General features: G+C 41.9%; 1 protein-coding gene across 1 annotated transcript in view; it reads right to left on the bottom strand.

Annotated features, from left to right (window-relative positions):
* The window catches only part of FER1L6 (fer-1 like family member 6), a 132,163-nt gene that overhangs the window by 35,240 nt on the left and 74,112 nt on the right, over positions 1-22,811 (bottom strand). Inside the window, exons 23-30 of the mRNA XM_061606195.1 lie at positions 21,024-21,134; positions 14,380-14,541; positions 12,756-12,939; positions 8,805-9,022; positions 7,098-7,220; positions 6,320-6,359; positions 1,937-2,055; positions 49-180 (exon numbers count right to left, since the gene is read on the bottom strand). Coding sequence (XP_061462179.1) covers positions 49-180; positions 1,937-2,055; positions 6,320-6,359; positions 7,098-7,220; positions 8,805-9,022; positions 12,756-12,939; positions 14,380-14,541; positions 21,024-21,134 — 1,089 coding nt within the window. The remainder of the gene's footprint in view (positions 1-48; positions 181-1,936; positions 2,056-6,319; positions 6,360-7,097; positions 7,221-8,804; positions 9,023-12,755; positions 12,940-14,379; positions 14,542-21,023; positions 21,135-22,811) is intronic.

Here is a 22,811-nt window from a genome sequence, read left to right as displayed (position 1 = left end):
GGTGGGTTTCTGTATTTCACACAGTATTGAATCTATATTTCACAATACCTTAAACTTCCCTATAATCCTGTCCTCATAGTCGCTGTGGTCTTCATCAGTAGATTTGCCTCGGAAAAGTTCAAACGTTTTTACCCAGTCTTCAAAATTGTTAAATTCAGTTTCCAAATCTCCATCATAGATCTTTGAAAGAGATTAACCATAATTCAGCGTTTCACAAGAAGAAAAAGCCAAGTTTGCTCCACTGGAAACAGCTGCAAAGCAGAGCTTCAATCCTTTAAAATAAAATGAGTGGGAGTAGAAAACTAGGGAAGTCTTCTGTCCATGCCCCACTAACATGGGCATGAGTCCTCCAAAGCGACTCCTGTCCTGTGGCTCAGTTCACAGTTGGATTTATGCATAAATCCCAGTGGGTAAACTCCCCACAATTTGTAGAGTCAAAGGCCTGCTATACACAAAACAAGTGGCACATGGAGTTATCTTGAAATTTCATTCACATATTGGCTGCCGCAGAAACAAAACAAAACGAAACAAAACCCTGCAGGACCAGACCAGAGGCCTGGTCTGCAGGGATGGGAGGGTTGCATTCCATTCTGGGCAACCTCCTGCAGGCCACATGACATTGGTGGGCAGGGTAAGAGGTAAAAGTGGGCAGAGCAGCTACTGTGAATTTTACCCTTTGAGCATAATCACAAATCCCTCTCAATTTTCCATCCAGGTAAGTAAGAAGCATTATCAGAGTTCAAGGATGCATTCTGCTCAGGTAACAACTCTTGCAGAAGGTGAAAAGTAGGGCTGTTGAGGGATGTGGCTTGAGACTGCTGTGGCCTACAGAGAGTCTCAAGGGCCAAACAGACAGGCCTAGGGGCCAATTTTAGCCCCTGGCTCTGAGGTTCCCCAATCCTATCTTCTGGCCTATTTAGGTCAGCATCCTGTTTCTACAGTGGCTAATCAGCTGTCTATGGGAAGCCTACAAGCAGGACATGGGCACAATAGCCATGTACCGCTGTTGTTCCCCACCAACTAGTATTCAGAGGCATTTTGCCTGTGATCCTGGAGACAGTGTACATAGCCATCATGGCTACTAGCCAGCGATAGCCTTATCCTCCATAAATTTGTCTAAATCTTTTGAAAAGCCATCTAAGTTCAGATCACCATATCTTGTGGCAGTGAATTCCATAGTGCTACATAAAGAAGTATACACCAAGCTATTGCTCTATAGATCAGCTGGCTGCTGCCAGAGGCCGTGTATCCATATCACCACAAAACTTTCTGCAGCACGGGGGTAGGGAGAGAAACACAGGGAGAAATATTCTTCCCTTTTTCATAAAGGAAGTGATGCACCACACCAGTAACTTGCAGAATTCACGGAATGAGAGATCTATCCATGTTCAGAGGTTGTGTACCTGAATGCCAGAAGTGAGGCGGAGAGAGCAGCAAATAGGGGCTGTCCCTCACAATACGGAACTTGATCTGATAGAGGACAATGGCCCATTTATATCCGCTGGCCATGTGCTCAGCTGCTGCACCCCACACGGTTCCAAGTATGAGAGCACCTGCCAGACCTAATTTGGCCTCCACATAGTAGCTGTTTTATGTGAAGGCCAAATTAGCAATTGTTTTCTACAAATGACAGCTAGACGGAACCTCTTTCTTTGGGGAAAACAGGGGGAAAGTGTTGCCTTCATGCCCCTTGAGGTGCCCACAGGAATCAGTTTGAATGCTAAACTGATGCACATTTCATCTGATCCAGCAGGTCTCTTCTCATGTTTTTAATTAAATGCAATTAAAATGAGAGGAAAGCAGAATTTGAAGCAGCTTCACGTTTTAGTCCATAGGACCAGTCACCTTGGATTCCATAAGCATCTATGCCAATTCTCCAAACCAGATATCCACATCAGCAGAATGATCGGAACTTCCAAGTATTAATGAACTCTACCTGCAGGGTTGCTAGATTGGGAGGTGCCTCTTTCACTGTCTTCTTGAGCAGTTTGTCTTTCTTCTTTCTGTCTGGTTCATCTTCAACGCTCAGTGCTACGTGGCCAGAAGTCTGCTTTGCTAAAGAGATGAATGGGACAGTTTTTACTGTTACAAATGACTCCATCGAAAAGTGAATCTCAGGGCTGCCACCAGTTTAGAGTTTAGAGTGCATTTGTGAATTGCAGCTCATGCACAATCCTATTATTTAGTTTTACAAATAAATAACATAGCAGTGAGGTAAAACTAGGGATGGAAGACCATGTCTTCAATAATGATTGCATTCCTCCTCTTTTTGAAAATAGTATGTATTCTAATTATATCCCACCTCTTACAGAGAGTTCCCAGGTATCTCCCATTCAAGCTACTGATCATTTGTTGAACTTCAGCAATGCTACAGCATCAGATTCTCAGAGGAAGGGCCAGAATTCAGGGGTAGAGCATCTGCTTTGCATGAAGAAGGTCCCAGGTCAATCCCTGGTATCTCCAGGTATGGCTGGCAGAGGCTTGTGCCTGAAACCCTGGAGAGCTGCTGCCAGTCAGTGTAGACAGCACTGAGATAGATGGATCATTGGTCTGACTCAGTACAAGGCAGCTTCCTCTGTTTCACTGCTGCAGTGATCGCACTCTTTTTACTCTCCATATTTTTCTCCCTCATTTAATTTTTTAAAGCGATTATTTAACAAGATTTATATACTGTTTAATCATAAAAACTTCTAAGTGGTTTACATAAAATAATAAAATATACATTAAAATTGCTGATATAAATCAGATGTTAAAAACAAGTTAGCTTTTAAAATGTCAAAATAAAATCAGCAGTTTTAAAATATACATTATAAAATAAAGTTACATATTAAAATATAAATGTCAGACTTACATAACTGGGTAGGCTTGTTTTTAAAAAATGTTTTCATTAGGCACCAAAAACAGAACAGTGAAGATGCCTGCCTAACATCAATCAGCAGGGAATCCATAGTGTAGGTGCTGCTGCTATTAATACACCAAGATGCTTTTTACACAGTGCCTAACCTCAGGTTTTGGCAAAATATTTATAATTCCTTTGCACCAGCATCAAGATTTTATGATCTAATATCAAATTAGTTGACACCCAGCCCTACATAAGACCAAAATAGTATTTCAAAGGCCTTGGGTTCACACAAGTATAAAATGCCCATGTGCCCAGATGCACTTTCCTATCCCCTATTCAAAATATACAGGCAGGATGTTTCATACAAATTCTTACCCACCATCTTCATCAGAGTAAATGGAAAATTATAGCCCACTGGCAACTGAACTGCAAAATTCTATTAAAGGTGGCATGCAAAGTTATTTTGGACATAGACATAGCATTCAGGAAAGGGGCTCTGTGTAGCTTGCCTGGCCTATCAATACATTTCACTCATGCAGAGATGCAAATCGCCTGCATAATGAGATTTCTGGCAAGCTCTACTGCATCAGTGACTTAATTATTGCAATTCCATTCACCTGACACTCAGGCCAACAGTAAATTAGTTTGCATCTACTCTGCATTAATGGAATTAGGTTTCAAAAGAAAAAAAAAAGATGAAACACATTTATAAAAGACAAGATATATCAATAACTGTAGGTTTAAGGACCCTGCTCTTTAGCAAAGCCTGGCTTGATACAACTCCCTTCTTTCCTCTCATTTGATTCTTTCTTAGTACATCTACATTAGGGCCACACTAGATGTGTTGGCAAGTGCAGAAATGCAATTAATGAGCATGCTTTTTGTTATGTAAACAACAGCTGAGGGGGAGCCTGAGCAGCACTGGAACCACAGGGGGTGGGAGTGGGAAAGAATATTTGGTCCCAACAAAAATGCCCCCCTCCAGCTGAGGCATCATGAGAGACGGCTGGGAGAGATAGATATTTATTTATAAATATATTTGTATAACGCTATTTTGTTAAAAATATCAAAGCAGTTTACAACATATTAAAAACAATAACAACAACAAAAGCAACCATAGAATAAAAACATTAAAATACAATTAAAAAAAAGGTCAACTGTTGCACATTGGGAAGGATGGTGGCAAATTTGGTCAGGACCATGAAGGGATGAATGCATAACAGGGTTCAGACAAATCCCCTCATACGTTCAAATAATATGTGGAGGGATCTCAGGCTCCATGGGCTAGCCTCACCAGGTGGGGATGTCCCATGCTACCTGTACTTTTGGGACATGCAAGAAAGAGCCGTACACATGTACCAATAAATGTGCGTACAGCTCTTTCTTGAAAGGGGATTATCCTGTTTAAGAACATAAGAACCTGCTGGTTCAGTCCAATGGTCCATCTAGTCCATCCTATTCTCACAGTGGCCAACTGGGTGCCTACGGGAAGCCTGACAGCAGGACCAGAGTGCAACTGCACTCTCCCCACCTGTTATTCCTAGTAACGGGCATTCAAACCCATATTGCCTCTGTCACTGGAGACTAAACATTGGCCTAGGGTCCCACAAACACATGGAAGAGCTCTATGTGAATATGTTGGTGTGCACCTGCAATATGGCCCCTTTTCAAATGCACCAAATGAAAGGCCAGAAGGGGCATGACTAGAGCGTGCATTGGCCATGGAGCAATGTGGCTCTCCTCCCCACTCAGTGTGTCTTCTGAACACCCTATGCACATTTCAACATCTGGGACATATTATATTATAGAGATGGGGCTTCCAGCATGGTACATGAAAGTCCAACTCTAGAAGCAAGTTCTGTTGTAGCACATATTGCTGATGCTTCCCCTTGATGGCACCTTAAGCAGAAAGAGTGGCTGGCTCGATAATTGTAAAGAATGGGGTTCATGACTATAGCTGAGTGGTAGAGCATCTGCTTTGCATGCAGAAGGTCCCTGGTTCAATTCCTGGTATCTCCAGGTAGGGCACGTAATGTCCTCTGCCTGAAAACCCTGACAGCTGCTGCTAGTCAGTGTAGGCAATACTGAGCTAGATGGACCAATAGTCTGACTCAGTATAAGGCAGATTTTCCTACGTTCCTATCTCTACAGGAGACCCACAGCAGGTGGGATGGTAAATACACTATGAAAATGTGTATGGCACTTGGCATGTTTGTCTGGGTTGCATAACCAAAGCTGCTAGACTCTGATCCACCAGAGCCCTTCAGACATCCTTTTTATTGCACATTCATGATGATTTGCACTCACGATGTGTGTGTGATAACAACAACAACAAGATCAATGCTTTTCAATACTGTTTGCACCTGCAAAAGTTTTGGGATGGTTATACTGCTTCATTTCCATCTAGTGCACATCCTGCAACCTCCTGCTGACATCCCATAACTTTTCATACTAAAAATGTTCTGGTTTATTTTTGTTCCACTTTTGTTGCACTGTAGCCCCCCCAGACAACAGTAACGGGGTAGCATTGGGTAAGCATCTCAGAACAAACTAAGGCAGAATAAATACACCGCTAATGCACTATTATTGTATCAAGAATGTGTTGCAGAACACACCTGCAATAAAACACCAGTCTGGAAGGGCCCCTTGTCTGTAAAGTACACACAGTAGCTTGGGATTGGTGTTTCCATGAGCAGAATTCTCACACTGGTGGGAGGCAGGGAAGATGGTTCTTGTTCATACTCCCTCCCCCCTTCCATCTGGCTGTGCTGGATGAAAATCTGCTCTGAGTAGTTGGGGCAATCCTTTGTTATGCTGGGAAGGTGGTACAGGAGGTTGCAGGGGCAAGGAGGAAATCAGAAAAAAACTGTCTTCTAGGGATGGAAGAATCTGATAATATTGGTTCTCCTAGTTTCTCATTTTTCCAATAATAAATTTAGTTATCCACATTTCTGCAGCAAATTGTGGTTTTTTTTAAAAAAAATCCTCATGAGAATTCTTTTAGCAGTTTAGTGGGAATTTCTCCTAATAAACACATTTTTGCATACAGTTTCGACTAATGTACACATTTTTGCAAGCGATTTCTCCTAATGCATTTTGTATGTTATTTTCACTAATATAATCATTTTTATGCATACTTTCCCCTAATATATGAATTGTTTGGTTGGAGAACCACACTGCAAAATTTGAATAAGTGCCAATTTTGAAGGATGGCTGTGATTCAGTTCTCATATTGTTTCAGAAAGTGCTACCTTGGTAGATTTGGCTGAATCAAATTTCTCCCCCATCCCTATTGCTTTCCTAGCTGGAGCATATGAAAAGAGTCCTTTCGTTCACACAAAGGACACTCAGGATCTGGGCAGTTAACAATAAGAAAAATAAAATAACCTTTCCTGGAACCATTTGATCAGTTAATGTGTAGCTTTCATCATGAACCAAGACAAAGAATGTTATAACAAAATGTAAATCTATACTCACTTTTTTCTGGCTTTCCATCACTGAAATCGAGCACTTTTGCCTTTCAAAATAAAATAAAATAAAATAAAAAATATATTAAAAAAGAGAAAGAACAGGAGAGACACTTGCAAAAATGGAACATTACAAATCAAGCCCGGTTATTGACAATCCAGCTTTAACATCCCTATTTTTGCTTATCAAAGTAGGAGTAAAATTGCTTCCTTTCTTTGCAAAAGGGATTCTCTGCTACCCCCTAATAATTTCAAATGTTTGAGTTTTTTAAACTTTCCCCTGGAGTTTCATAGTGATAACAAAACACCCCCAATGCAAAAAGGAAAAAAAAAAGAATCCTGTGGCATATTAAAGGCTACGAAGAGGTTGAATATGGCATTTTTTTCTGGACTACAGACCACTCAATCCAGTAGTACAGAAAACGCTATCCTCAGCTGGCAGATGTGGGTGCACCGCATATACACATACATGCACACAGGCCAAAGCGTCATTAAATATGTTTATAAATGTTGTTGTTGTGCCGACAGGCATATGCCTATTTTACACACACACTGCACTGCCCAATGTGAATTTTAATGAAAATCTATTAAAGAAAACTCTTTTCTACATTTTCTCATGACTGTTTGCCTCCCTTGGAAACAAAGCATTCTGGGCATTCACATTTCCCCCCACTACTACCTGTTCAGAAACGATAAATATGTGAAATTTTGTGTTCCATACTCACATTTTAGGTATATAATCCTATATCATCATACATAAGGAATGTATGCTCCTCCACGGTCCTTACCTTTTGTACTTTTTGTACAGAAGCATAATACTTTGACCACCAATCAATAACATTTTCAGCAGATTCATCAGCTATTGTCCTCTTTTTTCTCCTGGTGGAACGCCGAGTTGATTTTCTTGCGTCCTGGAAAGGAAAAACTTGGGGTAAAAGTGGTTGAACTTCTGTGCTTCATGATCCAGGTATCGTCTTTGATGTGCACACCCTTTGTGGGATCCTGCTGTGCATGTACAAGGAAGCAATGGGTTTGTAGAACTGCTCTGTCCTCTGCATGTGGAAGCCCATATATTATTTATTTATTTATTAAATTGACATCCCACCCTTCCTCCCAGTAAGAGCCCAGGGCAGCAAATAAAAACACTAAAAACTCTCTAAAACATATTAAAACAGAGTAAACATATTAAAACAAAACATCTTTAAAAACATCTTTTTAAAAAACCTTTAAAAACATCTTTAAAAGCAATTCCAACACAGACGCAGACTGGGATAAGGTCTCTACTTAAAAGGCTGTTGAAAGAGGAAGGTCGTCAGTAGGCACCAAAAAGATAACAGAGATGGCGCCTGTCTAATATTTAAGGGGAGGGAATTCCAAAGGGTTGGTGCCACTGCACTAAAGATCCACTTCCTATGTTGTGCGGAACGGACTTCCTGATAAGATGGTATCTGCAGGAGGCCCTCACCTACAGAGCGTAGTGATCGACTGGGTATATAAAGGGTAAGACAATCCCAATGTGAATAAGTAACAATGAGTGGATCTGCAGATCCGTTCCAGCAGGACGAAAAATTGTGATATGGGAGGGACAGCTACTTGCATCTTAATATGAATGTGGCTATATATCTTCATCAAAATACTATGTGCAGAAGTATCCATGTGCAATGCTTGCTTGCTTGCTTAATTAATTAATTAATATCCCGCCCTTCCTCCTGGCAGGAGCCCAGGGCAGCATTTAGCGCACATGAACTGAACACTTCAGTAATAAAAACCTCACTGAGGAAGGTGCTCACTTTTAAGCATTGTTCAGACCCAAATGGAAAAGGTCTAGGTCTTACTTCCATCTGAAGACTGGAAAAAATGGTCCTATCCCCTTTACCCCTTTGTCAAGAGTGTACAGCGACCTGTTGTTGTTCAGTAAAAAAAGATTTAGGCTTAACTTTAGGAAGAACTTCCTAATGGTACAAGCTGCTCAACATTGAAACAGACTGCATGAAAAGATGGCGGACTCTCCATCACAAGAGATTTCTAAGCAGTGGCTGGAGAGCCACCTACCCAGGATGCTAAAGTAGAGGTTTTACTGCATTAGCAGGGAGTTGGACTACATGACCTTTGAGATCCCTTCCAACACTACAGCTCGATGAATAATCCCCCGTTGTAACTGGAGCCTTGTGAGCAGATTTATCATGGCTGGGGCCTTTGGCTAGATTTATTATACTGGGACCTTATAGGTGATATGCTTGTAGTTGTTGCCTACAATAGTATCATTGCCCATTAGTGGTCCTAATTCCTGTCTGGTTATGATAGAGTCTGTTTAACTCCTAATTTTGAGAGCTGCAGAGGGTACCACCTTAGAGTCACAATAAGGGTTACTGATTGATATGGAATGGAATATTGATAGAATATTAGATTCCATTAATATAGAAGAAAATGTATTGTCTAGAGGAAAACATCAAGAGCTCCAAGTTGAAGAAGCCAGCTATTGCAATGCTACCTACCTTTCGTTTCTCATCTTTTGTAGGTTCCGAGGTAGGAGAAGAAGTAGGTTTCAGTGAAGGTGCTGGAGGTGCTGGTGGAGGCAATGTGGATGGAGCAGGTGGTGTTGCTGGCTCAGGGACAGTGAACTCAGGTATACCATGTTCTACATCAATGTAGACATGATCTGTTGGAGGCTGTTCAGATTGGGGTGACTGAAGTTGTGCTGGAGTGGGTGAAGCTGGAAACCAGAAAAGATTATTGTTGTTGTTGATCTTTACACACCCTTCATCATGAAATACCAAAGGGTGTTCCAAGAATTTCAAAATACAGGGTGGTATGGTATCCATGTGCCTGCATGCCCCAACACCCCAAATCTGCTCCAGAGGTTTGGGGAAACAGATTTAGGGGGATGTTGGGGGCATGCAAGGAAAGGAGAGGAGAGGGAGCGTAAGTTCCATTATGCAGCAAAAAGTCCTTGTGGTGGCAGAAACACTCTATTGGATACCACTCAAAATATTAAAATCCTTGAAAACAAATCACAGTCAAGAGAACAGGGTGGGTCCTAAAATATATCATAGAATCATAAAATAGTAGAGTTGGAAGGGGCCTATAAGGCCATCAAGTCCAACCCCCTGCTCAATGCAGGAATCCAAATCAAGGCATTCCTGACAGATGGCTGTCCATATATCTCAGGTGTCAAAGGACAGCGTAAGGAGGTGCACCTTCTTCAGCATAAGATGAATCTGCATAATGAAGATGTCAGATATACCTCTGTGGGGAAAGAATTCCACAGCTTAGGGATTGCCACAAAGAAAGGCCTCTCCTGAGCCACCCACCCCCCAGCTTCTGAGGGTAGTGGAACTAAATATAGATTTAGATGACACCATACAAAAATATGTTTAACATACTGGTTCAGAGAGCATGTTGAGAGATTCAGGGCATATCAACAACACAACCCTGAACTGGTTTAATAGAAATTCCCTCTTCCAATGGAAGTCTGGTGATTGTAGTTCTGTGAGACCTGTTAGCAATCCCTACAGTTAATTCTCACCACACACCACAAACTACGGTTCCCAGGATTCATAATAATTAATGATGTACAAAAGCAATACAAGCTTATTGTGTAGATCTGCCTATAAATTGTGATGGCGGAGATCAGCCTTTCATGATAGCCATTTTGGATATGACAAAAAAGCAGCAAGGAGACAGGATGCAGGGCAGATCTGAACTTCCTGTTCCCTTGTGAGGACTGTGCTCTGGGCAGTGGTCTAGAGTGAATCAGGAGTCACATACCTATGGGGGCAGCCATTTGCTTGTCCATACAATATTATTGTAAGGCTACCTGGACCCTTGTATGGAAAAAGATGGCTGCCATTACGGGTACTCTAAACAGATTAAAATGTTAAAAGGAAAGAAGAGACAGCTCTTGGAGCACCTCATAAGTACAGTATGGATCCATATGTGGTTTGGTCCATTGATTATGTGGCTTAGTCCACATATCTATGTTCTGATCTGTATGTGGGTCCAAGGGAACAAAATGAGTTATTTACTATTATTATTTATTATGTTTATATTCTGCCCATCCTCCCAGTAGGAGCTCAGGGCAGCAAACAAAAACACTAAAAACACTCTAAAACATCTTAAAAACAGACTTTAAAATATATTAAAACAAAACATATTTAAAAACATATTTTAAAATACCATATTTAAAAACATATTAAAACAAAATATCTTTAAAAATATCTTTTAAAAACAAGCTTTAAAAACATCTTAAAAAGCAGTTCCAACACAAACACAGACTGGGATCAGGTCTCTGCTTAAAAGGCTTAAAAGAGTTCGCTTCAAAATGCAGAGTGAACCAGAATCCTCTAGCCCTAGTCAGGACCAAAGCACAATCTAGACCAGAAGGCAGGACTACTAGAACAAGGAGGAGTTAGGACCAAAGAGCAAGACCAGAAGCATAACACATGCTAGAGCTGAAGTAATCCATGTTGCTCAAGCAAAGCACCACTGAGGCAGGAAGCCTTCTTATGGAGACAGTAGGGAGGTAAGAAAACATCATTTTGGGTTCTGCCCCTATATTAATCATAGGCAGCACTGTTTCCGTTCTGTTGCAGCATGCCTTCTGCCAAAACTTGTCTACTGCAGCAAAATTACATTATTTATGTAATTTATTACATTAATGATGTAAATTACATGGTCATTATGTTATTCCACCCCATTCATTCAGTGCAAATGAAAGATAACGCACTTGGGGAGGGGGCATAATTCAATTATATATCATTTGTGGACTGAAAAAAAAAAACAGGGAATGCCAATTGTATCCACTGGATTGATTTCCGTTCCAGTTATGGGATGAATAAGCAAACTCTGGCAATTTCTGCTCCCATTCCTGTTTTTGTCAGAATTCTTAAGACATTCTGTGGAACCAGGCTAAGTCCAGAATGTTGTGCCCCAAGAGGCTGCAGTTACGTGGCTCACCACATGGGAGAGAAGCCAGCAGTTCCTGGCATCCTTGTTCTACTCCACCGCAGCGGAAATGAGTAGCCCCAGCTGGGAGATCTGCAAACTGCCTCCATAGGAGCCAGGCTGGTCCTGAGTCACTTTGGTCAGTCTGACGCAGCACTTTCTACTCCAGCTGTCAGCTGCACTCTAACATCTCACTTAATGGTCTTTCCTGGTTCTGCAATCTGAGAACCTTTCATAGAATCATAGAGTTGGAAGGGGCCTATAAGGCCATCAAGTCCAACCACCTGCTTAATGCAGGAATCCAAATTAAAGCATACCCAAAAGGTGGCTGCCCAGCTGCCTATTAAATGCCTCCAGTGTTGGAGAGCCCACCACCTCCCTAGGCAATTGGTTTCATTGTCATACTGCTCTAACAGTTAGGAAGTTTTTCCTGATGATTCAGTTGAAATCTGGCTTCCTGCAACTTGAGCCCACTATTCTGTGTCCTGCACTCTGGGATGACTGAGAAGAGATCCTGGCCCTCCTCTCTGTGGCAACTTTTCAAGTACTTGAAGTGTTCTATCATATCTCCCCTCAGTCTTCTCTTCTCCAGGCTAAACATGCCCAGTTCTTTCAGTCTCTCTCTCCTCACAGGGCTTTGTTTCCAGTCCCCTGATCATCCTTGTTGCCCTCCTCTGAACCTGTCCCAGTTTGTCTGCATCCTTCTTAATGTGCAGTGTCCAGAACTGGACGCACTATTCAAGATGAGACCTAACCAGTGCCGAACAGAGGGGAACCAATACTTCATGCGATTCAGCTGAAGATCCCAGGGACTAAACCTGAAGCCTTATGCAGAATGATGTGCTATATCAGTAAGTTGTGGTGCAGCTCTCAGATATAACAAGGCTGCATAATATTGAGCGTCAGCCACTGACACATCTACTGGACAAAGATAAGGGGATAAGGCCATCAATGACTATGTTCTCCCTCCACTGTCAGAGGCAGTATACCTCTGAATACCAGTTGCAGGGAATCGTAAGTGGGGAAAGGGGTGTTGCACTCAGGTGCTGCTTCTGAGCTTCCAATAGGCATCTGGATGGCCACTGTGGGAAACAGGATGCTGGACTAGATGAGCCATTGGCTCTTCTTCTGTTCTTTTGTCAGATCTTTCAGCCCTGCCTGACATCCTGTAAATGGAAATCTCAAGGACTGAACCTGGGACATCATGCCTGCAAAGCAAGTGTTCTTCTAACCCTTTGCAGGAACGTCTGCTGAGGAATTATGGTAGATATCTGGGTAAGAAATCGCTTGGATCACACACAGTGATAATGAGGGAATCCTGTGGTGGGCCACACCAAAGGGTTCATTATTGCCAGGCTACATTGATCAACTTCAGTCTATAATGCCAGCCCCCTGCAAAAAGCTAGGCTATAAAAATCTTCCAGATATTTTCTGCATGAGCTCACACATCATGCAATATATAAATACGAGTCTTTTGGGTGCAGTTGCTCAGCACTTCTTACGTTTGTCAATTTCCACAATGTCAGGTTGTTTTGCTGATGCAGCAGGTAGCTCCTTAGGCTTATACAGAAACTGTTTAAGGCAATTGATGGTGTGTGTCCCAACCAGAGTGCTACGTCCAAAGGCTCTCCAGTCAACAACACAGATGCTGAGTGGTGGGTGCAGCAGTTCATTTTCAGGCAGCTCCTAGCAGAGAAGAAAGTACAAGACCCAATCATAATCCATTGTCTTCTGGTGCAGTAGTCACCAGCATTTACTCACTGGGCTGACTGATAATTTTGTTTTGACCTAAGATGTATCATCTATCTATCATAGAGATGTACAAGAAAATCCTCTAGAAATATGGTTTCACTAATAGAATTGAAGATTTTTTTGTTTCAACAGAAATTTGGCCTCGTTAGGACCTTCCATACTGATGAGATGGATTTCACTTTGTGCATAATTTGTGAAATTTCACTTGAGCTTCCTTCTAAATACCTGTGGATGTTTCTGTATATATGTTCTTTACCCAGGGGTCTCAATGATCTCTCATCCACACCTGCTTAGTTTCAGCAATGTTGTAACCTCAGATGATTCAAGACCACCCTTGCTTCTGTTACAACTGAGGACCCTCACATTTCACTCTGCACAAAACCTGGTAACTAACCCTATCCATTAATTCGCAAGCCCCATAGAGCAAAAGACTTGCAACTTCTTGATAACCCCAAATGTTTATAATATTCCTTGGACTATACTCTTTTATAGCAGATGAAAAATGATGGAAATCCAGCCCTATTCGAGTTTTCGGTTTTGTATTTGGCAAGTCTAGCTATGAGATTTTCAGGAAATAGCGGTGCCTCTCCCAGCTACACACTTCAGAGGGTTTATTCATTTAAACACCCCCTTACTACATCTCTTTCCTATTATTCCTCCAAGTAGTATCTCAGGATGGAATTAGGGATGGATAAATCTATCCGTTTCAGTTTTTCTCAGTTTTTTATTTTTCCAACCTTAAATTCAGTTCTCCATTTCTGTAACAAATTGCAATTTAAAAAAAAATCCTCATAATTGCCAGCATTTTAGTGCAAATTTCTCCTAACACAGTTTTTGCAGTTTTGACTTCCATAATTTGCAAGAAATTTCCTCTAACAGCATACATTCTTGATTATTATTTTCATTAATATATGCATTTTATACACCATTTCCCCCCAGTGTATGCATTTTGGTACATGTTGGTTGAAGGAATGTGCTGCAAAATTTGTAGAAGCAAATTTCAAAGGATAGCTGTGTTTCAGGTGTGTATTAATTCAAGAAGAGTGAATTAGGATGTTTTTAGGTAATTAAAGTGCAAACAAAATCAAATATCTTCCCCATCCCATGGAATATATGTTTCCGCCTATTTTATTCCCCCTATCTGAGGTAGCTTTAAGTTAAAACATCATGATTGGCCCAAAGTCACCCAGTGAACTTCAGATCCGAGCTGAAATTTGAATCTGCATCTCCCCAGCCCCTTAACTCTTAACTCTTTCCTCTTTCATACAGTGCACCATGCTGGCTCTTAACTATCCCATGGGTTATTCCCAACTCTACTACTAGTTTTTCAGTAAAAAAAGAAAGTTTGATTTGCAGAGAGTAGTATGTACTTACAACTTCAAACCAGTCTGCCTGGACATTAAAATTTGGATTATTTTTGTAGCTCTGGATGACACATGATTTCACACCTTTGCTGGCACATTCAATGAGAACTTGTGGGCGATCCACAGAGAGGAGCTGCACCTTCTTCAGCTCACGAAGACCCCAGAACAGAACCTGCAACAGGAATAAGAACACTTAACATGTACACAATTCATTTCAATGCATTATCTGAGTAATACAATTGCAACAATCCTGAAAGGTAGATCAGGTTATTGTCTTCATATTGCAGATGCAGGGGTAGAAGGGATGAAGCTCACAGAATGGTGACTGGCCCAAGGCCATCTAGCAGGTTTGAAGTTCAGCTGAGATTTAAACCAGAGATAACCCAGCTCACAGCTCACTCTCTTAACCACTATGCTATGCTAGCTATCAGAATAAACGTGGACCAACACCAAGATTCCTATTTATATATATATATATTCATCTGTTCTATCATTTAAAGAAAAAAACAGACCAGACCAGAAGGTATAATTAATATTCTCCAATGTATTGGCGTGTATAGACATTCAGTTAATTGCATAAAATAAAGTCCATTTTGCCTGCAAGTTTCTTGGACTTCCCTTAGATTCCCCCCTCCTTTTTAAAAAAAAGAAAACAGTTCTGCAACAGTCATGTGCTATAGGGCTTTGATCATGGATATTTCTTTGGGACATAAACAAACTCTATAGCCACTGGTTGTATCCAGCTCTACTCAGAGAAGACCCATTGGAATTAATGCACCTAAGTTAGTCATGCCCATTGATTTCAGTGGGTGTGACGAAGTTAGTTGGATGCAATCTACTGTATTGATTATCAAACCCCTCATGTCTTCTTCTATCACATCTCCCAGACATCTCAACCATTATTGATTCAAGATTTTAGGCCTATCTAGTCATGCCCAATTAAATTAATTCATGCTTTGTCTTTCTATAAGCCCACTGAAGTGAGGTATGAATTAGCTCCCCAAATTGTCACTCCCAATACAGATCATGCCATCTGTGACACATTCAAAGAAGGGCTGTAGCTCAGTGGCAGAGCACCTGTTTTGCTTGCAGACGGTCCCAGGTTCAATCCCTGACATCTCCAAGTAGAGCTTGGAAAAGACCCCTGCCTGAAATCCTGGAGAGCTACTGCCAGTTAATGTAGACAATACTGAGCTAGATGGGCCAACAGTCTTGTTTCAGTTTAAGCCTGTTCCTATGTTCTAAATTACTCTCTTTAGGCATTCATCCTGAACACAGGAGGGCAAGAAATATGTAGAGGGAGCGTGCACATGATCTGGTCCTGCTGCCAACATCCCCCACGTGTCAGCCTGCACCCGACAGGAGCTGAGGAAGGTCCGGTTCGGAATAAACCTCCCCCCTGGGATAAAAACCAAAGAAATGATGAAATTTTAAAAGGGGTAGGCCTAGAAGTAGGCATTGTGAGAGCAGGGGCACAGCATATAAATTCAGAAGAGCAAAATTACCACAGGCCTAACCACAAGTGCCAAAGACACTTGAAGAGAGACACTGCTTACAAGTGCCTGTACGCTAATGCTAGGAGCCTCCGAACCAAGATGGGAGAACTGGAGTGCTTGGTCTTAGAGAAGAGCATTGATATAGTGAGCATAACCAAGACCTGGTGGAATGGAGAAAACCAGTGGGATACGGTTATCCCTGGATATAAACTATATCGGAAGGACAGGGAAGGACGTATTGGTGGCGGAGTCGCTCTATACGTGAAAGAAGGCATTGAATCCAGCAAGCTCGAAACCCCAAAAGAGGCAGACTCCTCCACAGAATCGTTGTGGGTGGTGATACCGTGCCCCAGGAGGGACTTAATACTGGGAACGATCTATCGTCCCCCTGATCAAAATGCTCAGGGAGACCTTGAGATGAGATATGAAATTGAGGAAGCATCCAAACTAGGAAATGTGGTAGTAATGGGTGACTTCAACTACCCGGACATAGACTGGCTGCATATGTGTTCCAGTCATGACAAAGAAGCAAAGTTTCTAGATATTCTAAATGACTATTCCCTAGATCAGTTGGTCATGGAACCGACCAGAGGGACGGCAACCCTGGACTTAATCCTCAGTGGGGACCGGGACCTGGTGCGAGATGTAAGTGTTGTTGAACCGATTGGGAGCAGTGACCACAGTGCTATTAAATTAAACATACATGTAACTGGCCAATTGCCAAGAAAATCCAACACGGTCACATTTGACTTCAAAAGAGGAAACTTCACAAAAATGAGGGGATTGGTAAAAAGAAAGCTGAAAAACAAAGTCCAGAGGGTCACATCACTCGAAAATGCTTGGAAGTTGTTTAAAAACACTATATTAGAAGCTCAACTGGAGTGCATACCGCAGATCAGAAAAGGGACCGCCAGGGCCAAGAAGATGCCAGCATGGTTAACGAGCAAAGTCAAGGAAGCTCTTAGAGGCAAAAAGTCTTCCTTCAGAAAATGGAAGTCTTGTCCGAATGAAGAAAATAAAAAAGAATACAAACTCTGGCAAAAGAAATGCAAGAAAACAATAAGGGATGCTAAAAAAGAATTTGAGGAGCACATTGCTAAGAACATAAAAACCAACAACAAAAAATTCTACAAATACATTCAAAGCAGGAGACCATCTAGGGAGACAATTGGACCCTTGGATGATAAGGGAGTCAAAGGTGTACTAAAGAACGATAAGGAGATTGCAGAGAAGCTAAATGAATTCTTTGCATCTGTCTTCACAGTGGAAGATATAGGGCAGATCCCTGAACCTGAACTAACATTTGCAGGAAGGGATTCTGAGGAACTAAGACAAATAGTGGTAACGAGAGAGGAAGTTCTAAGCTTAATGGACAATATAAAAACTGACAAATCACCGGGCCCGGATGGCATCCACCCGAGAGTTCTCAAAGAACTCAAAGGTGAAATTGCTGATCTGCTAACTAAAATATGTAACTTGTCCCTCGGGTCCTCCTCCGTGCCTGAGGACTGGAAAGTGGCAAATGTAACGCCAATCTTCAAAAAGGGATCCAGAGGGGATCCCGGAAATTACAGGCCAGTTAGCTTAACTTCTGTCCCTGGAAAACTGGTAGAAAGTATTATTAAAGCTAGATTAACTAAGCACATAGAAGAACAAGCCTTGCTGAAGCAGAGCCAGCATGGCTTCTGCAAGGGAAAGTCCTGTCTCAGTAACCTATTAGAATTCTTTGAGAGTGTCAACAAGCATATAGATAGAGGTGATCCAGCGGACATAGTGTACTTAGACTTTCAAAAAGCGTTTGACAAGGTACCTCACCAAAGGCTTCTGAGGAAGCTTAGCAGTCATGGAATAAGAGGAGAGGTCCTCTTGTGGATAAGGAATTGGTTAAGAAGCAGAAAGCAGAGAGTAGGAATAAACGGACAGTTCTCCCAATGGAGGGCTGTAGAAAGTGGAGTCCCTCAAGGATCGGTATTGGGACCTGTACTTTTCAACTTGTTCATTAATGACCTAGAATTAGGAGTGAACAGTGAGGTGGCCAAGTTTGCTGACGACACTAAATTGTTCAGGGTTGTTAAAACAAAAAGGGATTGCGAAGAGCTTCAAAAAGACCTCTCCAAACTGAGTGAATGGGCGGGAAAATGGCAAACGCAATTCAATATAAACAAGTGTAAAATTATGCATATTGGAGCAAAAAATCTTAATTTCACATATACGCTCATGGGGTCTGAACTGGCGGTGACCGACCAGGAGAGAGACCTTGGGGTTGTAGTGGACAGCACGATGAAAATGTCGACCCAGTGTGCGGCAGCTGTGAAAAAGGCAAATTCCATGCTAGCAATAATTAGGAAAGGTATTGAAAATAAAACAGCCGATATCACAATGCCGTTGTATAAATCTATGGTGCGGCCGCATTTGGAATACTGTGTACAGTTCTGGTCGCCTCATCTCAAAAAGGATATTATAGAGTTGGAAAAGGTTCAGAAGAGGGCAACCAGAATGATCAAGGGGATGGAGCGACTCCCTTACGAGGAAAGGTTGCAGCATTTGGGGCTTTTTAGTTTAGAGAAAAGACGGGTCAGAGGAGACATGATAGAAGTGTATAAAATTATGCATGGCATTGAGAAAGTGGATAGAGAAAAGTTCTTCTCCCTCTCTCATAATACTAGAACTCGTGGACATTCAAAGAAGCTGAATGTTGGAAGATTCAGGACAGACAAAAGGAAGTACTTCTTTACTCAGCGCATAGTTAAACTATGGAATTTGCTCCCACAAGATGCAGTAATGGCCACCAGCTTGGATGGCTTTAAAAGAAGATTAGACAAATTCATGGAGGACAGGGCTATCAATGGCTACTAGCCATGATGGCTGTGCTCTGCCACCCTAGTCAGAGGCAGCATGCTTCTGAAAACCAGTTGCCGGAAGCCTCAGGAGGGGAGAGTGTTCTTGCACTCGGGTCCTGCTTGCGGGCTTCCCCCAGGCACCTGGTTGGCCACTGTGAGAACAGGATGCTGGACTAGATGGGCCACTGGCCTGATCCAGCAGGCTCTTCTTATGTTCTTATGTTCTTATCCTCCACTCCTAACCTTCACATATTTAACTGGAAGATCTTAAGGAGGCTTCTAAGTGTGTTCAGCTGAATACTCTTAGAAGTCTCTCTACAATTAGGGACACTGCACTATCAGTGTCCTGATTGCAAGGAAGCTTCTAACCACACTGGTAGAAGCCCCATTCAGACCTTCCCACTCAAGGTAAAATGGGGGTGAATTGGACATGCCCAGCAGGCATAGTGATGTTGGGGGTGGTACCAGTGCATGTTCCCCTGGCCCCCTACACACTTTTTGCCCTTGCATTCTCAGGCTGAACGGGGCTATTTTCTTCACCTGAAATGATGACAAACACCACCTCAAGATGCTTCTTTTTTTAAAAAAAAAAAAACCTGATTTACATACTGAGGAGGAGTGAGGAAAGGAGACAATAATGAGCCATTTTCAAAGATTTATATCCAGCATGATTTCAGTCCTACTAAATAAGCATATCGTTTGCCAACAACAAATAATTGGAATCTGTATAACTGCATCCATTTCTCATGTGTCTACAAGAAAGTATTTAACACTGGAATCTACAGAGAAGGGCCATCACTCATGGGTAAAGCGCATGCTTTGCATGCAAAATGTCCCAGGTTCAATCCCCAGTATCTTTAGTTAATGCTGGGAACGTCCCTGCCTGAAACCCTGGAGAGCTGCTGTGTCAGTTTTGACAATACCAGGCTAGATGGACAAATAATCTGAGATGGTATAAGGTAGCCAGCTTCCTATGTTCCGAGCAATATACGGTACAGTGCATGAGACCTGGTGTGGACAGAATCAATCACACTCCAGCAAATTCTAATTGCACAATTAAAGTTGATTTGGAGCTCTTGCACAACAACCCCCCCCCAAAACCCCAGACTTTTTGTGATAAGGAGAATGATGGGAAAATGCACTGGGAAGTGTTGGGATAACATTTACTTGACACAATATTATCTAACCTTGATGAATGCTCAATAAATAGCTGATGACATCTAACCTCCTTGTAAACTCTGTGCAAACAAATCAGGATGACTAATCAATAAACAGGTTGTCTGGAAGTGACCAATGTCCACCTTGATCTGGAAAGACCTGGGTTCAAAGCCTTATTTGACCGTGAAGTTCATTGCCGTAGGGCAAGTCACTATCTAGTCTCAGCCTAGCTTAACTCATGGAGGTATTTGGAGGACAAAGTGGGATAGACCCAAGTGGTATGCAAACAAGATATACTCTGAAGAACATTTGGGTTTTAAACTTCTTCAACAAAAGTGTGTACAACAGATTACATGGCTTTAGCAGTGAGCCTTCTGTGGAAGTACACTCCCTACGCTGCATTTTGGGTGCTTGTAAAAACCTTCTCTCCTCAATCGACCTTAGGAGAAATGTGCTTTCCTGGTTTGAGAGCTCTGATTGGCCAGCCCTTGTGTCACTTATGAAGCCATATAATTCTCCTCCTTGACACAAGGCTGTGCAGAGTGCTGATTGATGGCCCTTGTTGTCAGTTGTGATGCCACATTTCTGCTCCATCCCCCTTTGAACAGTTTTTAGAATGTGAAACAACCTATTTTTTTAGCATTTGAGCAGAAAAAAACATGCAAGCAAGTGCTTGAAAACAAAAAAAAAAAAACCAAAGTGGAAAGTCTAGCTAAGGGATTTTTGGGGTGGCAGGGGAGGGATGAGAGTCATAGATCTAGAACCAGCGCAGGTGTGAAGGCAGAACAAGCAGAACTTTCCCCACAGCAGCTGTTCCTGTTTAAAAGTATGTTTGTTTGAAGCCTATGGTTGAACAGAAAATCCTCAGTGACTGGCGTGGACAGAAATTCTGACACTATGTGCTATTTATTTATATCCCAGCTTTCCTCCAAGGAACTCAAGGTGGTGTATATGATTCTCCACTCCCCATTTTATCCTCCCAACAACACTGTGAAGTAAGTTAGGCTGAGCGACAGCAGCTGGCCTAAGGCCACCCAGTAAGCTTCATGGATGAGGGGGGATTTGAACCCTGGTCTTCCAGGTCATAGTCCAACACCTTAACCATTACATTACACTGGCTGTCTTAGCACCTCACCTCTACTCTGTATTTAGTAACTCACCTCTACTTTGTATTTACTTAAGATGGGTCTGATGTTGGCTGGGACTGGGTAGATCATACTGACATCTGGAGGATCCACAGGTGGAAGGTTTTCAGGACCAGATTCAGAGAGCTGTAAAATGAAACCACCTCACTTTTTTACTGTTTAGATATGCTGCTTTCAAAAAGACCACCAGAGATTCTCCAACAATCCTCACTGCAAGGCCATCACATATATACAGTAAAAGGTTTGTAAGAACCAGTGGCCATTTTTTTTCAGTTATGCCAAGAGGATCAGGCGTGGGGTGCCCCTAGAGTATGGATGTCAGAGAATTCACATGTAAACAGAAACAAGAGTGGGAATTGCCAATGTTTGCTTATTTGGCCCATGTCCAGAATGGAAATCAATCCAGCATTAATTGTTACTGCTTTCAGCCAGCAAATGATACATAATGAATTATTCCCCCTCCCCATTTGCATTGCGTTTCCTTTGCACTGAATTGAAAGGTGTGGAATGACGTAATGACAACATAAATTATGTAATTAACTATGCAAGTTACGCAATTTTGAGACAGTGACAGAGAAATGAATAACGTAGTTTTTGCCAAAAGATGAACTGCAGTGGAACAGAAACAGTGCTGCATGCAACAAATACAGGGCGGAATGGAAAACAATGCCTTATTACATCCCTGTCCTAGAGTATGTGGTGGGGAAGATGTGTCTGCTGAAATATTATTATTATTATTATTATTATTATTATTATTATGACTAAAACCCTGGAGAGCCCTCGCCAGTCAGTGTAGACTACACTGGGCTTAGCGGACCAACAGCATAAGCCAGCTTCCCATGTTCCTTATTCTTAGTAGCATACATGGTTTGACACAGTCATTTACTCCACAGTAGCCACAACAATGTTGCTGAAACTACACCTCCAGTTTTAAGGCCAGTTTTGGATCATCTGCTATGTGGTTGGCTTGTTCCACAAATTCCATCCTATTTATTGAACAGTAAAGATCTCTTTTTGGGCTTTCATTCTGTTTGCATTTACTGTGGCTAAAATTAGGCACAAACTTTGGAAGAGTGAAAAAACTAAAAGGATTTAGAGGGCTGTTTTGCTGTACCTATACCCAGTCAATGGGTATAAGATCCCTGGAAAGCTCTTGTGTGTTACTGAATTACTTGAATCCAAGTAGTGGTTGAAGCCAATGACCTAGAAAAGGAAATTAATTCCTTGACTACTACAAAGGTTTCAAGGAGCTTATTACTGGAAGACATTCATTGCTGTCCCCCACTCCCAAATCCAAGTGATTCTACAGAGTTTGGGGTGTTGCATGTGTGTGTGTGTTTCCGTTTACACCCTGCCTTTCCATAAAAAAACGAAACCTCAAGGCAGCTTACAAATAAAAATACAATAGTGCAATCCTCAGCAAGAAGTCTTACTGAGTTAAATGGGACTTACTCCCAGTTAAATGTGTACAGCAGGGATGGGGAACCTGTGGCCCTCCAGACACTGTTGGACTACAACTCCCGTAATCCCTCACAATGGACCATGCTGGCTGAGATTCATGGGAGCTCTAGTCCAACAATACCTGAAGGGCCACAGATTTCCATCCCCAGTGTAGAGCGCAGATTAGAACAATCTTAATAAGATGAAACAAAGAGACAGCAGTAAAAATAGCATCATAAAAAACCAGCTGGAACAGCAAAGTAAAATGTCACCAGAGGCTCTATCCATAAAATACACAGCAGAATAGAATGGTCTATTTCAGACCAAAATGGATATTTCAGCATCTTAGAGGCCCACTGAATA

This window comes from Rhineura floridana, chromosome 1, assembly GCF_030035675.1.
Source record: "Rhineura floridana isolate rRhiFlo1 chromosome 1, rRhiFlo1.hap2, whole genome shotgun sequence".
In the NCBI taxonomy this organism is placed as follows: Eukaryota; Metazoa; Chordata; class Lepidosauria; order Squamata; family Rhineuridae; genus Rhineura; species Rhineura floridana.
The sequence above is the reverse complement of the archived record's forward strand: the minus strand, read 5'-3'. Positions and strand labels throughout refer to the sequence as shown.